This window comes from Amblyomma mixtum, chromosome 7 (assembly GCF_055824585.1).
Source record: "Amblyomma mixtum isolate Tamu chromosome 7, ASM5582458v1, whole genome shotgun sequence".
Classification (NCBI taxonomy): domain Eukaryota; kingdom Metazoa; phylum Arthropoda; class Arachnida; order Ixodida; family Ixodidae; genus Amblyomma; species Amblyomma mixtum.
In genome coordinates, this window is record NC_143018.1 from 65,550,395 (window position 1) to 65,566,663 (window position 16,269).

A 16,269-nucleotide genomic window follows, 5' to 3' on the forward strand; every position below is an offset into this window, starting at 1 on the left:
GTCGAAAGGAAATTTTATGGAATTATTAACGAGCTACCTACAATCCACCATCATTAGTCATAAGGATAGTTTCTACATTCAGCGGGAGGGGATATGCATCGGGTCTTCGCTCACCCCCATTCTGAGTGATTTGTTTCTGGCGCGTATTGACAGAAGTCTTATGACTGCTATTCAAGTGACAAGCATCATTAAGGTGTTCCATTATGTAGATGTCTATCTAAATCTTTATAAAGAGGACGAGACAGCACGACAGCAACAGCACGTTGGCCAAATCATTGGCGTTTTCAAAGAAGAACTAAAAGGACTAGAAATAACGAGCGAACTCCCAGAAAACAACGTTCTGCGATTCCTTGACTTGACGCTAACCTTTTTAGACAGTCACGTTTGTTGGCGGTACGGACCACGAAGCAAAAAGGGCCTGCTTCCTTACACCTCAACCCACTCCAAGATCATCAAACGGGGAATAGTGAAAGCAGCAATGAAAGTCGCATTGACAAGATCTTGCCACCATGATGTACAAGCTAGTTTCGACGCCCAAATTTGTCGGCTGGAAGCAACAGGTTACCCGACGCAGCTACTGTCCAGTGTCGCAGAAGGAGTACTGCAAGAACTTAGAGGCAGGAAAAGATCAAGGCCACATCACAAGAAAGGAAGCCGTATGCAGTAATTCCGTACATTTATGGCTTTTCACACAACCTCAAGAAGATAGGCGAAAACGCTGGAGTAAAAGTGCTGATGTCAGCACCTAACAAGTTAATGAGCATGTGTGCCAAGGTAAACAGTGTGCGAACGGGAAGGAAGCAGTGCCAAAAGAAGCACAAGAACATGCACGTGAAATGTACTAAAAACGTCGTCTATAAGATACCACTGTCATGCGGGCACACCTACATCGGCCAAACAGGGCGCTGTTTAAATGAACGGCTGCAAGAGCATAAAAGACCTTTGAAAGGCGCCATCAGCAGTGAACTGGCAAGACATTGCCGAGAGCATGAATGTGCTCCCCAGCTTGGCAACAGAACAATCATATGTACCTACCCAGACCAACGGACGAGAGAAATTGAAGAAGCCATCAACATTCGGCAAAATGGTCAAGAGTGCGTCAGAATCCCTTCCATTTCACTTCGCGACAGCGAAATTAATTATCTGTGTATGAATGCATAATCTCATGCCACGTGGTTTCTTGTCTATCCCGCCTTCCCTCTTTCTCTTTTTCTTCTTTTTTCTTCTTTTTTGCACGAACGAGAGGTATTCAACCGGTGAACGTGCAATAAAACTTGGTTGATAGTCAGCGTCGTGTCCCTCTCTCTGCTTCGTCCCCGTTAGCGCTGTTTTTAGCCTCAGAACTGTACACCAAGTTTTTGAAGCACGAAGATTATTAGCAGAAGCAGATTGCAAACCACACGTGAAGCTATAGAGGCGTGTTTTAGCAAAAAAGCAGGTTCACAATGTGTTAGTGAGTTAGTGAGTTAGTGATATTTCAGTTTTACCAGTAAAGCAGAAAAGGCGTTTGTTTCACGGTTTTTGTGATGAAGGTGCGGTACACATTTTGTTTCCTTGTGCGGTGTGCGCCTGCGCCGGTCTGAAGGTATTTAAGCTGTGTGTGCATCGCTAAATAAGCAGTTGTCAGTCAGCGCTGTTTACCTCTTTCGTTTTTTTTTTTCTTCCTCCCTTCTTTGACCATGTGCCGTTGCGCTGGAAAACTGAGGACTTAAATCCACAACGCCCACTAGCCCAACAACTAAATCTACTGAACGATTTGTCAGATTTGCTCTTTATGCGCTGCCTTGGGAACCGTCTAGATGTCGCATAATAGCACGATGTCTAAGAGTGATAGCAGTCGGTGACGGTGTGAGCCAGTGACATATAGATGCACGCACTTGCTTGCGAGGCTTACGCTTACTACAACGCGTTCGAACTCAGGTGATATACGACATATGTGGCGTGCTCGGCCAGGACGATCATGTCGCAGATAACACCGCTCTGCAATCGTTCTTTTTCGAGCATATCGAACAGACCGTATCTTTTACCGAGAGTTATACAAACAACTCCTTCTCTTTGCCGGTTTAAGCCACTTTTGTCGCTTTTTAAGCGAGGCTTGTTTACACTCCTTTTTATAACTTTCTTTCCCTTTTTCATTATGCCTAATGGCAAACAGCTCGAATAAAAAAAAAACTCCTACCCTTCCCTGGGTAATTATTCAACCAGGAAGCGACCTTAACCGGTAAGCACCGGTTCTCTGACGTGACTCTGACGAGAGAGAAAACCGAAAAACACAAAAGCGTCAAGTCACAACACGTCGTGATCCCGGGAGCGATTTAAATCGTAGTGGCGGCGTTCAATACGTGCGACCACCCCTAATCACGGGTTTTCCTCGCAACGACAAAACAGGTCTGCTGGGGCGCCTTGGGTTACGGGCGCATTCACGCGGCCTCGCACGAGCGAAGATCGCCAAAGGTCGGCGTCTCAGCACGTCAATAGGCCCGGTACCAGCGCACAAGGAACCGAGCAGGTTTCCGAAGGATGCCACGCGTATGGTTGCAGCCTCTCTTTACGCCCATTAACTTCGTATGGTATACAGATTGCTGTCTAAGATGTTTACAAGGCGTGTTCATCTTGCACGATCGCTTCAGTTCAGATGACAAGACTGCGTACGGAAGCATTAATCTTCCTTGTGTTTTTCTTCCTGGTGTGTACGTGCGTGAATGTTGCGTGAGGGACTGCGTGTGCGTATAAGCTTCCTGAGTGTAAAAGCAGAGGGGGCTTCCTGAGTGCAGAATCAGAGGGGAGGGTGGGAGGCTACTAAATTGGTTACGCACGTGCAAGAACCGCTTGAGCGCAGCATATACAAGCACACAGAGTCGTGCACTTCGAAGAGAGGTTATCTAACAAGTATTATTCCGTTTGCTCGTTATGACAAGTATTGCCGAGGCACAAACAGAGTCTTATTCTCAAGTATCTCGCAATTACTCGTGTCCTGAAGGTTCTGCTTGGAACGATCACTTGCCTCCGGTATTCCGGCATGATTCTTTCCGAAGGTTGCGTCTCTTGGGGCCGCCTATACACTTTAGCAGGGTTTGCGTGTTTTCGTGCGTATGTGACCAGTGTCGCATGCGCCCGCCCTTTCCATTCACAACGTGCCCTTTCCTCTTCTTACCGATGATGTCGCCCGGCGCCACTTATCTCCATCTTCTCCCCGATTTAATTTTACAATAATTATATGAGTGGTTACGCGCTTTTTAAATAAAGGCAACTCTTTTCATCAGCATCCACCTCCTATCTGTACAATGATAATTCTTCTTCGACTAAAAAAACGTGACACAACAGACTACCTTTCTTTTGTACCAGCATTGCTTCAGCTGTGTCGAAATTTAACGGTAAATATTCCCTTCATCGAAAAATTTATCCTAAACATCCTCGCCCGACACCTCCCTTGCGACGGTTGGTAACCGTTTGGTTCTTTTGTAATAGATGCGTCACAGTGCTTTCGCATCAGACACCGGCTTACATACACAGCCTATCGACTTAATCCCCCCCCCCCCCCACCGTCCTCGCCTCCAGAGCGAGGAAAAAAAACAGTAGTTTTTGTAAACGCCTGTATATGAGAATACAGACAGACGGCATAAAAGTCGCAATGCCCACAGATTCACTGTGCGTCCTGGAAGTGTTTGTTGTACCTCAGTTTTTATTATTAACATTATATTTCATTATTTATTCACGGTCATCGAAATTTGTTTGTTATTACGACAACTATTCGAGCATGGATTCCTAAGACTTCAGCTCATCCCTATAAGGCGGTTATGAATTTCTCTGCATGGCATTTTCCCCTCAAAGTTCTCGACACTTCTTACTTTTGGTTACAATACACGCACGCACGCACGCACACACGCACACGCACACGCACACGCACACACACACACACACACGCACGCACGCACACACACACACACATTCACACACATTCACACACATTCACACACACATACAAACACGCGCGCACGCACACACACACACACACACACACACACACACACACACACACACACGAGCGCACGCACGCACACGCACACACACACGAGCGCGCGCAGCACGCACGCACTCACACTCAATGACTCACGCACGGACGGATAGGTGCGGAACCCCAGAGTTTCCCACCGCTTTTTCATTACCTCACACTTGACGCTATCAGAGTTTGGGCATAATAGGCACTTTCTTTTGATGTTTCATTCAGTGTGTGACGAAATCAGTTCTTTTCATTCATGAAATCAACCAAGAAGTTGATTCAACGTGCAGGAGTTCCTTTAAATGTCCCTCCGTACTTTCTGCTTGATGCACTCCGTATCTAGGACGTTGCCATGTTTAATTTCTCTTCTCGCAGGGATAATATCCGGGGCCCTGCTGCAGCTGAGGGAGACCTTCGACCTGTCCTGCGTCGTCCAACAGCTGGTGGTGGGAAGCCTCTTCCTGAGCGCATTCATCGCCTCCTTCTTCGGAGGTGAGCGCACGCCGCGACTTATGGGCCGTTATAGAATTACCCCGCCGGAAGGTTTATGGGGCAGCTTTGATTATAGTTATTGTGAAGCTCGTGTTCGTGAGGCGAACTTTTAAAAACTGGACAGTGTTAAGCGGTGATCGCTCTCTAATCTAGAATTAAAGCACGTAGTTCAGTTTTTACGAAAAGTGAACTAAAACATATGGCTGAGTGCCAGTTTCTTTAAAGGGCAACTGCGGCACTTTTTTTTTAATTTCGCGATATTGAAGGATTCAAATCTCTATAGACTGTAGGTAAAGCCTGCCAAGTGTTTTTGCACTAGCTTTTAAAGTAGTGACGTAATCGACGATTGAATTGTGCGCTTCTCCTCAATGCAACAGAGGAGTGCGGGGAAACTCAGCATGACGTCACGGAAGGTATGATTTCGAATTACCGCTGTCGTCAGCCACACCCTGCACTGACTCGTTAGAGGGTGTCAAACAGCTCTCGGCAGGGTTCGCCTTCGGTGGCGTTGGTTTTTTCCTTCAAAGTAGGCGTCTGTGCGTTCGAAATGTGCTGATATCGGCGATGACGTCATCATGCACTCCCCTACTTGGAGTTGTGCGCTGCGGAGAAGCTTGAATGGCGTCCGGATTTTAATCGGCGATTACACCACTATTTCAAGTACTAGCCCAAAAAGGCTTCGCATGCTTTACCTACAAGTTTCACACATTAGACCCTCTTAAGCTCGTTGATTTCTAAAACCTATGCAGTGTCCCTTTAAGACAGTTCTCTCATCATTGAATATTATCTCTTTAGATGTATAAGTTCAATGAGTAAATTTAAACAGAAGCTTAGGCTTTCTTGCTGTAAACAATAATCCTCTACAAAAAAAAGCACCCCACATAGTCGTTCAAAAGGAAAATTTGAATGGAAGTCTGCGGAAACAGTGACCACTGCTGTAAAACGACACAGGAGTATAAGTGAGCAAATGTAACATTGAAGCTTTTATATTACTTGAGTCGCTCGAGGGCCAACAGTTTTCAGACTGGGATCACGTTTAGCGGAGCACTTCATCGGTGAATTCACTGTCTATAATTAGCGGCAACAATGGAAACAGGTGTGACTGTGTTCCGATACCTCAAGTTTAAAGGACGGCCGTAAGAACTCGTGAAATTACTGCAGAAGTAGCGTTCGAAAGCAGCTTAGTTATTTATATAAGTTTATAACCACCTGAGGCCGTCGTCTCTGAGGCAGTCGCCTGAAGAGACATCTGGCCGTAAACGTATCATACATATTTACGGAACGGTCCGCAATCACTAATGATGTAATTTCTGACCTCATTGATTTTGATTCACCACCACACCCCTGTGGAATGTCAGCTCAGTCTGACGTTGTACTAAATATTAAGGCGAAAGCCTTTAATGCCACATACTGTCGTTAGCAGACGCGTCGGCAGGAATGTCGACAGACGCGTCGGCAGCCGTGTCGACAGACGCGTCGGCAGATTTGTCCGCATTTCGACGTCACTGCTTAAAAAGAGACTGCGCCGAGGGTGGGAATCGAACCAGGGCCTTTGGCATTTGAAGAGAAGGCGCGACCACTCCGCCACGAAGGCTCAAGGTTCCAGCATGAATAAAGGCGCATTTACTGAATGAATAGGTTTCATAAATAAAATGAAAGGAATAAAGTCAAGAAAAGGAAAATAAAAACAAGAAAATAAGCAAAAATAAAACAAAATAAAATAGGATATGAAAATAAAATAAAAACAATAAGAACAAGAAAAGGAGCAAAAATAAAAGAAAATATGAAAAATAAAAAGTAAATAAAAACAAACAGAGCGCCAGGAAACGCTTTCGCCTTGCAGCACTTTAGAGAGCCAAAGTGCCCTCTGAATTTTTAAATTAATGAATGTTATTCGTGAACAAGTAATTTACATTTTTGCAAACTGCCAGCCAAGAAAATGAGTTCATGATCTTGTTTTTCGAAAGAAAAAAGAAACAAGAAATTTGGACTCGACTACAACTGCCCTCTGTGTTCCACGCAAGGTGTCCTGGTCGACCACCTGGGGCGCAAGAGGGCCCTTCTCCTGGCCAGCACGTTCTTCCTTTGCGGCTCAGCGCTGCAGAGCCTCAGCACGGGGCTCGCCATGCTGGTGACGGGGCGCTTCGTCACCGGCGTAGCCGTCTCGCTCTCCACCACTGCCCAGTGCACCTACATCGCCGAGATATCGCCACCCGTAAGCCGCTTTCACCTCAGCGCGGCTTTCTTCAGCTTTGTACTGCTCCGAACAAAACGCTTTCTAATATACCGGGTGTCCCATAAATGACTGATGGATTTTGAAGATCAATAAAAAAAGGTTTGGTTTGGTTTGGTTTATTGGGGTTTAACGTCCCAAAGCGACTCAGGCTATGAGGGACGCCGCAGTGAAGGGCTCCGGAAATTTCGACCACCTGGGGTTCTTTAACGTGCACTGACATCGCACAGTACACGAGCCTCTAGAGTTTCTCCCCCAAAGAAATTCTAGCCGCCCCGGCCGGGATCGAACCCGCGTCTTTCGGGTCAGCAGCTGAGCGCCATAACCCCTGAGCCACCGCGGCGGGCAATAGAAAAAGGACGGAATGAGACAGAATTGTATTCTTTGCGGCCTGACGCTTAGGAAATCATGGAATTTTATCCCTTCAAAATTTAAATTTAGTTTACCATTCCACCAACACGTGGCGCTGCAGGCGATCTGAAAGAGGTGCAGCTAAAACGGAGCATATTTGAGCTCGTCATTCCGTAGTTCGCCGTCAAGCTGATAGCGTGTGCTATTGAGATTGCAGTTCCGCTGTACCAAAATAGTTTATTCTGTTGAAGAGCGGATGTTTATTGTGTTAGAGTTCCACCGCCTGGAACACAGTTTTGTTGAAACGAGGCGCAGTTTCCAAAGAAAATACCCGCCACCTGTTGGTGGAAATTTTGAAGGGATAAAATTTCCTGGTTTCCTTAGCGTAAGGCCGCAAACAATATAAATCTATCTCATTCCGTCTTTTTTTTTATTGCTTTTCAAAATCCATCAGTCTTTCTTGGGACACCCGTTACATAAGACACAGGCGAATTAGGCTATGTGCCAAGTCTATGCCGCCCAACTTTGCATGAAAAACTGTCGCCGTTTTCGAGGTGACCTGGGATGTCTAACAAGAGCTTTATTCTAAGAAATGCACACGTACGAGAAATATAGTTTCCATAAAGAAATAAATTTAGTTTTACTTCTTCATTAAACTTGAGAAGGCAGGAAAACAATCATGCATCTAGAATGAAGCTTCTTAGAAAAAAAAAGATAAAGTAACTCATACCTGCAAAGTAATCGTAGCTTAGTGAAAATCAGGTCTTCTCATTTATATTCTACGGATTTGTACGTGAGTGAGACGAAGTTAGAGTTTCAAATACTTGCAGCTCGATGTAGCTTCCGGTCGCGTGGTACATGAGCTGAGACAGGCGGACAGTACAATTTCAAGACGCATAATTACAGAGCAAAATTTCATGTTTTATTTGATAGCAAAAAAAAGTGTTCGAGAACCGGAATATATCCGTTATATGCCTTCTAAATACACACAGGAAAGAAAGAGCCCTCGGTAGTACGAAGCAGTAGTGCGAGCACTGCAGGAAGTTTTAAGAGATATGGCTAGAGGCAGGAATATTAATAATGAGTTGTTTGTTATCTAGGACATGGAGATCTTTCATGTTAATGGTACGAACTGTCTTTGCCAAAAATAACTAGGTATCAGGGCTTGCTTCTCAGCCAGGTAAGGGAGCCCTTGTGGCACCGCTAAAAACCAAAAGGTCTCGAAAGGTGAGGACAAAGGTTCCCCTTACCCTCAGCTTAAGTTAGGCTTAACTAAGTTAAGTTAAAGTGTAAGTTCAGCTTAAGTTAAGGACAACGCAGCGAGCTATAGAAAGGAAAATGTTAGGTGTAACGTTAGGAGATCGGAAGGGGGCGGAGTGAGTGAGAGAACAAACGCGCGTTAATGACATGCTAGTTGAAATCAAGCGGAAGAAGTGGGCTTGGGCAGGGCATGTAATCTGAAGGCAAGATAACCGCTGGTCCTTAAGGGTAACGGAGCGGACTCCAAGAGAAGGCAATCGCAGCAGGGGGTGGCAGAAAGTTAGGTAGGTGGATGAGATTAAAATATTTGCGGGGATACGGTGGCCGCAACTGGCGAAGGACAGGGTTAATTGTAGATACATGGGAGAGGCCTTTGCACTGCAGTGGGCGTAATCATGCTGATGATGATGATGACGACCCTGCAGGGATCTAGAGCTTCATGGTTGCCATAAGCGCTCCCCTGCACTCTTAAGAACCACTCCCAGTTGCTTAGTTACTTTCGACAAAGATGGCACCTAACTTATCCCTTCTGTCTTTCCATGCATTGCGTTCTCACCTTCGTCCTTTTTCTGGGGTGGATATTAAGCGTATGGTGGCGTAATAATCACTCACAACGCTTGCAAACGGGGCTGCCTGTCAATCCAGAGGACATACGGTGGCTGTTGCTCCTGAATTCCAATGTTATGGCCTTTTATGTGGTGTAAGGTATATCTAACGGCTCCCACAATCTGGCACATACAAACCTATAATATATACATTGTTCTAAATTTTTCAACTAGTTAAAGCACTACACACGAAAGATTACGAAGATGAAAGAACACGCATTTTTTCTGGCAAAACATGTTCTCGTGTTCTCCTGGCCGCAGGTCCACCGTGGTCTGCTCATGTCTCTCAACGAAGTGGGCATCACTGTAGGTTTTCTGCTGGCATACACGGTCAACTACACCTTCATCTCCTACGACGACGGCTGGTACGTACAAAGATTATACTATAGCTGGTAGCCAAGCTCGACTGTGCTCCTTTGTTGTCTCGTTCAGACATTCACAACTACAGAGCTGCTTGCAAAAGTTTAATTCTCCTTTAACGATGCCTCAATGAAGGATGCAACTTGGCACTGTTTTACGTTCAGATTTTGAAGTGAATGGTAACGTCTGACATGGTCAGGGGCTGAAGCTGACATGGAATAGTTAGAACAGCACGAGCAATATGGCCTCCGAAAGCTCTTTTTTTTACGACGCTCGCTTATGTTAGCGACCCCTGCTACATGCCTTCATGCCTACAACACTATTATTAGACCAATCTTAGAATATGCAGTGATTATCTGGGACCCGTTCACAAAGGTAAACATAAATACACTTGAAAGAATCCAAAAGAAAGCAGTAAGGTTTATTTATAACACTTACGGGCGAGCATCAGTCAGTGAACTCCTCAAAAAAAGCGGCTTACCCTCCATTCCTAACATAAATCGCATATGTCGCTTAAAATTTTTCTTGCAATTAATTCATAATAATTTCAAAGTTGACACCTCTAATATCCTTGCTTATTCCTCTGGGTACCAAACTAGAAATCGCCATTCTCTTTCCATAGCGCAATTAAATTCTCGAGTTAATTGTTTTAAATATTCTTTTTTTCCAAGGACCATCCCTGATTGGAATAACCTTACGGATGATGTTGTCAGGCAGAGATCATTGCATTTGTTTGAAGAGCATTTGAAATAATTGTTTGTTTATGACCTTGCCGCGGTATTTTTCTTCCTGATTTTTCTATGTGCAATTCTGTTTTGTTCTATGTGCAATTCTGATTTGTCTATGTGCAATTATGTTTTGTTCGTATGTGTCTGTATTTTTGTATCTTAATACATTGTTTCCCACCTGCTATGATCTTGTGCACAAGATCGCAGTATTCATAAATAAATAAATAAAAAAGGTCAATTCGATTGCTTGTGTAACTCACCGAATGTTTAATCAAGTGATTTAAAACTGGCTACTCACCTTTGCCGTTGTTCTCACTGCCATTCATTTGAACTTCTCTCTTGAGAATACATTGCTGTCTGCCCGCACTGGATGTTACATGTGAACGCAAAGGAATACAGAAAGAATGGATACGTTACACTCGGCACAGGATTCTTCATTCAGTGTTCGAGATCGGCAGATGAGTGTTCGGGAATGAATTGCAGGGCTATTCAAAATATTGTATGTTCTGCGATAATATGCCAGCATCTGCGAGATTTCGGTTTACGCGTATTTATGACCGGTTTGCTTAAGTTCTTGTTCCCGCATTTTCCCCAACAATGAGAGCCGACATCACTATCGCTAGTGCCGTAGCTTGTTACCAGCGTTTGCTCCTCACAGCGAAATTAAGACGGTGAGGATTCACTGGGAAGTAATGAGATTGTAGTAAGAATTGTAGTAAGAGCGTAGTAGATTGTAGTAAGAGCGTTAGGCCGAAAGTTTCGGGACCAGCAGCCAGTGCTAACAATCTTGACCGCATCAGCCGTGAAACTCCGCATGGAACTTATGTAACAATTTCCTCTCCCTGATTAAGTTGGAGATTAACTGATTCCCACGCAACTTTCATCAATGGAATGAACTTTCAACTGTTCTTTTTTGACATATGACAAAAGAAAAAAAAAAGCTTGCAAAGTGCCTCTGGTAGCTAAGCTCACAGGTGACTCTGAGGATGCCCCTATCTGTTAACCTCCAGGAACTTGCCACGGAACACTGCTAGATTTTATGGGGGCTTATTCTTGCAATAGTGCTCAAAGGGCTAGAAGCAGTTGTCGCTCTCTAGCACCAGCGTGCCAGCCCTAGCAGTCAGAGCTGTGACCCCCAACCCGCGGTGCGGTGAGTCGCAACCACGGCGGGTTCGGGCCAGAGGGGACAAACACGAGTATGCTACTCGGATGAGCGTTTATTGCTCCCGAGCAATACAATGCAGCAGCAACAATACAACCGCCGTAACGAGCGAGGGTGTTCCGTTCGCGTACGGGGGTGAAAAACACAAAGGAAGGAACGCACGCAAAAATGTGGGGGAAGTAGGTTCCGCTCACCTCGCGTGGCTCCTCGCTCACGGCCCGCGGCGGTCAAGTCACACACGGTGGCCGGGCGATAAGGGCAGCGGTCTCCGTGGCAGATCTCTGATCCGTGCGTGTGCACGGCTCCCGCCAGAAGACGAGCGAGCCTCGGGAGAATCGCGTCTCCTCCCGGGCTGTGGAGAGGAGGTCTCTCCGTTGTAAGAGGGGAAAGAGGGAAAGTCTCCGCGGCGGGGAGCGAAAGGAAGCGGGGGTGGCGAGAGTGCCCTCCCTCGCAAAACCTCCCGAACGGCGCGCGCATAGCATCGCGTGATAATTACGCGCGGCCGTTACAATGGGGCAGGGGATTCATGTGTATCCCCACAATTTTGGAGCGGAGTTTCGGAGCTTCAACTGTTAAAATATTCTAAACGTGGAGGAAAAAAAAAAACTTAGGAGGGAGCGTCCGGCGACAACCTTGAAGCCTAGTCTTAACAAGTAAAGGTATAGTAAAAAAAAGGAAGTTTGTCCCTGCGTGATCAGGCCACGTGATAGTGTGCGGTAAGATCTAGCCCCGCTGCTCGCCTATACCTTAACAAGTAAAGGTATAGTAAAAAAAAGGAAGTTTGTCCCTGCGTGATCACGCCACGTGATAGCGTGCGGTAAGATCTAGCCCCGCTGCTCGCCTATACCTTAACAAGTAAAGGTATAGTAAAAAAAAGGAAGTTTGTCCCTGCGTGATCACGCCACGTGATAGCGTGCGGTAAGATCTAGCCCCGCTGCTCGCCTATACCTTAACAAGTAAAGCTATAGTAAAAAAAGGAAGTTTGTCCCTGCGTGATCACGCCACGTGATAGCGTGCGGTAAGATCTAGCCCCGCTGCTCGCCTATACCTTAACAAGTAAAGGTATAGTAAAAAAAAGGAAGTTTGTCCCTGCGTGATCACGCCACGTGATAGCGTGCGGTAAGATCTAGCCCCGCTGCTCGCCTATACCTTAACAAGTAAAGGTATAGTAAAAAAAAAGGAAGTTTGTCCCGGCGTGATCACGCCACGTGATAGCGTGCGGCAAGATCTAGCCCCGCTGCTCGCCTATACCTTAACAAGTAAAGGTATAGTAAAAAAAAAGGAAGTTTGTCCCTGCGTGATCACGCCACGTGATAGCGTGCGGTAAGATCTAGCCCCGCTGCTCGCGCGCATGCGCGGATTAGCGCGGCAGACTGACTGTAGATCAACCTCCTTGCTGTAGACGCTCCGCGCCACAAGCCGCGCATACACGTTCACTAAAACATACCAGATTCAAAACATAAAGGACTGACTGGGAGAGTGGAAAATGAGGGAGAATACGGCTTCATAAACACTCGGCTTGCGAACGCTGGCCGCGTGAGGTCACACTCCTTCCTTAGTTTTTATTCCTCCATGACTCTAAACGACAAGCCTATATGCCTGTGTTCGTGCGCTAATTGTATGCAAGGTACGGCGTGCGTACAACATGAATTGTGTGTCGCCGCCTGCGGCCGGCATGCACTGTCAAAGCCCGCCCTGCCAGTGCAAATGCTGTAGCCGCCCGGTTTCTCCCCAAGGCAGCTGATGTTCGCCGCCGCCACGTGTCCGGCCCTGCTGCAGCTGGTGGGCACACTGTTCCTGCCGCAGAGTCCGCACTTCCTCGTGCTCAAGGGACGACACCAGGAGGTGAGCGCACTCCATCTGTCGCTCCTTTCGATTCTATGAGCGCGCTGTGTAGATGATGTCCCTGGATGACGTTTCGCGCAGACTTTACGTTTTATTGCGAAAGCAATACTACGCTAGGTTTTGAGCCTTCAGCGTGGTCCCGGCGGTAGTCACCTTTGACCTTCAAACGGCCTCCAGTTTGATGACGCGTGGAGGCACTCGAGTCTGTGACGTCATACCGAGGTGAAGGCTGAGCTACTAAGTCGGTTTCTCGGCACGGTCCCAGCGGTAGCCACGGAGCGCCGCAGATCCCAGGCAGTAAGAGAGGGGACTGCGTTCATTTCGAGGAAAGGAAAGGCGTCTTACCAACTCTGTGGTTTAGTGGACACCTCAATAACATTTTAAGCTAATTCCGACGTTTCATTGATGCGCTCTGACATAGACAGCGTTGTAGACTGCGTTGATTTGGAGAAAAGGAAAGGCCCCTTACCAACTCTGTGGTTTAGTGGACACCTAAATAGCACTTTAAGCTAATTCCGGCGTTCCGTGCAGCACTCAGGCTTTCGCCTTTCACTACTTTAGTCGCTAAAGTTGCTCGTAATTTGTTTTCGCAACCTTCCAGGCTTAAACAAGCTAAGCCTCTGCCAATTTTTTTAATTGGCAATGTTGAAATGTCTTCGAGGGCTTACGGGACAGATTTGGGCCCCCTTTCGCGTCCGCGTTGGAGGAGACCACGCACGCCCTTACAAGTGCTCACTGTATGTATGGCCACAGTTAGCGTGCACTGCAAACAATGCCGCGTGGGTGTGAAGAGAGGTTTATGTTTCACAGGGATTCCAGTCACCACAGGTCATGACTGGAATCGGCTACCTGTTGACGTGGTGTCTGTGGAATCTCGGGATGAGTTTTCGTCTCTGTTTTATGACCATTTGTGTAGTACTTAGTAAGCATATTTTGTTACGGGCTTGTTTGTTTGTAACAGTTTGTCTTGGTATTTCTGTCACTATACAATGTAATGTTTCCACTTCTACCTTAGTCCTGGAAAGGACTGGTAGTATGTCATAAATAAATAAATAAATAAATAAATAAATAAATAAATAAATAAATAAATAAATAAATAAATAAATAAATAAATAAATAAATAAATAAATAAATAAATAAATAAATAAATAAATAAATAAAGATGAATGAGTAGATAAAGAAGACGTAGTTAGTCTCAATAGATTACGCTGCCATGTTATAAGAGGAAGAAAAAGAACAAGAAGAATACGCTATGCCATTTTCCTAGGGCTCACCTACAGCAACTGCCAATTACAGAACATCTCCGCGGGAATGTGTTTGTGAAGCAGTTGCAACCAGTGTTTCTTGTGTTTATCTGTTGATTTATTTCGTCTTTGGGCCTTTTTCTTGTTCCCCAGCCTTGCTTTTGCGCTGGAAGCGAGGGATTTTTGGGTGCTATAAATGAAATTCTCGAGTTCCGAACAGCTCCTTGCCAATGTCTTTAGGAAGAAAACAGCACAGAAGGCGCTTCTTGCAAGTGCTCATCTATTGTGCTACGTCAGCCACCTGGAAATGGAGGCTGACTAAAGAGTCTGAGAGTAAATTATGACAACGCACTGTATACCTTACGCACGGAACGTGCAACGTGCTAGAGCATACAAAAGTGTACAGTGCTTGGCATGAGGAATCCAGGGGCATAGATGTCCTGTCTCCCAACGATTCCTTCATTTCACTACCAAACATTACATCGCGTGAGTTCGACTTTTGCCTCCACAAGTGCAGTCTCGAGACAAAAAATAAGGACATAGATATCATAATCGATTGCTGCTCGTGCGTACTGGAGTCTTTTGTCTCTGAGAGTGCATACGTGCATGGGCTTTTTATGCCTTTGACACGGTGTGTGCAGCTGACTCTACTGGGACATCATCCCAAACCATAACTCCTTGCTTTTTTTTTTCGCTTATTCACCCTTGCTTTTCCTCAGTGCGCACTAGCTCCACTCTTGTTTACATTAAACTTTTACCTTCTATTTGCGCAGGCCCAGAAGGTGCTTAACGTTATCCATGGCGAAAGCGCGGCGTCACAGGAACTAAATCGCATGCAGAAGTCTCTCCTGGAAGAGCAGGTCAGTTCTCCTAAGTGGCTCATTTTCCTGAGCGTTTTTCCTCAGAAACACTTACTGCAACCGTACCAAGCGTTTGTGACCATTCGAGTCATTTGACGTGTGTACGCTCTTGAACGTAACTGTTACCTTTTTGCCTGTTTTCAGAATTATCGCTACCGGGACCTATTCGCGCCTGGAATGAGAGGGAGAATGATTGTTGGCGTTTGCCTGGTCATCCTCCAGCAGGTACGTTAAGCTCATATAATTAAAAAAATTTCTAATGATCACGGACGCAAAGGTTCAACACTAGTGTTTAATATGTGACGATGACTAGGCGGTATTTCGTGGGGGGTAGTTTTCAGGAATGCATTTGTTTCGCCCAAATTTAAACTCATTGGGTAGATTTGTTTCATACTCGTAATGGCAACTTTTTTTATTTGTGAAATAATATAAAAGCTGCACCGAGACGTATCTATGTAAAATTTCAACAACTCCTCTGTTCCCTGGGTTTTAATGATACGATCACACGCCTGCCGTTATGTGCTTGCCTGTGGCTATGCGAACGTCATTACTCACAGGGACACCGAGCCTTTTCAAGCTTTGATCGCGTTCTCTCGGTGTGAAAAATGTATTTTTGCTTAATGTGCTCACTACCATGTTTTATAATGAACAATGGATTTCCGGCCTTTTTATACTTTACGCTCTCTGTTAGCGCCCTCACACCCGGTATTTTTGGCAAGTAGGTTGGTTGCTTTGTGAGGACCAAGGAAAATATAGACTTCATCTGTACCATTAAAGGACCGCAGGTGGTACCTCTGGTAGCGAAAATTCTGCACTGACCATCTCTGGCCTCGAATTTTCCTGATTCTTCTTTATGTTTGACATTCAGCTTTAAAACACTGACACCTTGGTTCCTTTCCCGATGCCTTGCTCGGTAGTCACGAGCTTCAACGAGATTCATGCTTGCTGGAGTCTCCTCGGAGATCTTGCCTTTTATATCACTTCTTCGCGCACGCCGCCTGTTGACCACATAAAGCTTAACGTATTCACTTGTGGACGCGCAAACAGCCTTAACCGTTTCATATACAAGTTACCACAACATAAAAAAAGCGTATACTTCTTGTTTTGTTCCCGTTTTGTTGCTGGTTTC

General features: G+C 45.7%; 1 protein-coding gene across 3 annotated transcripts in view; it reads left to right on the forward strand.

Moving 5' to 3' along the window:
* Positions 1 to 16,269, forward strand: part of LOC149336344 (solute carrier family 2, facilitated glucose transporter member 10-like) — a 93,470-nt gene that overhangs the window by 66,365 nt on the left and 10,836 nt on the right. For all 3 annotated transcript variants that reach the window (XM_089552834.1, XM_089552833.1, XM_089552832.1), the window contains exons 3-8: positions 4,376 to 4,492; positions 6,517 to 6,707; positions 9,203 to 9,306; positions 12,928 to 13,036; positions 15,054 to 15,140; positions 15,285 to 15,365. In XM_089552834.1, coding sequence (XP_089408960.1) covers positions 4,376 to 4,492; positions 6,517 to 6,707; positions 9,203 to 9,306; positions 12,928 to 13,036; positions 15,054 to 15,140; positions 15,285 to 15,365 — 689 coding nt within the window. The remainder of the gene's footprint in view (positions 1 to 4,375; positions 4,493 to 6,516; positions 6,708 to 9,202; positions 9,307 to 12,927; positions 13,037 to 15,053; positions 15,141 to 15,284; positions 15,366 to 16,269) is intronic.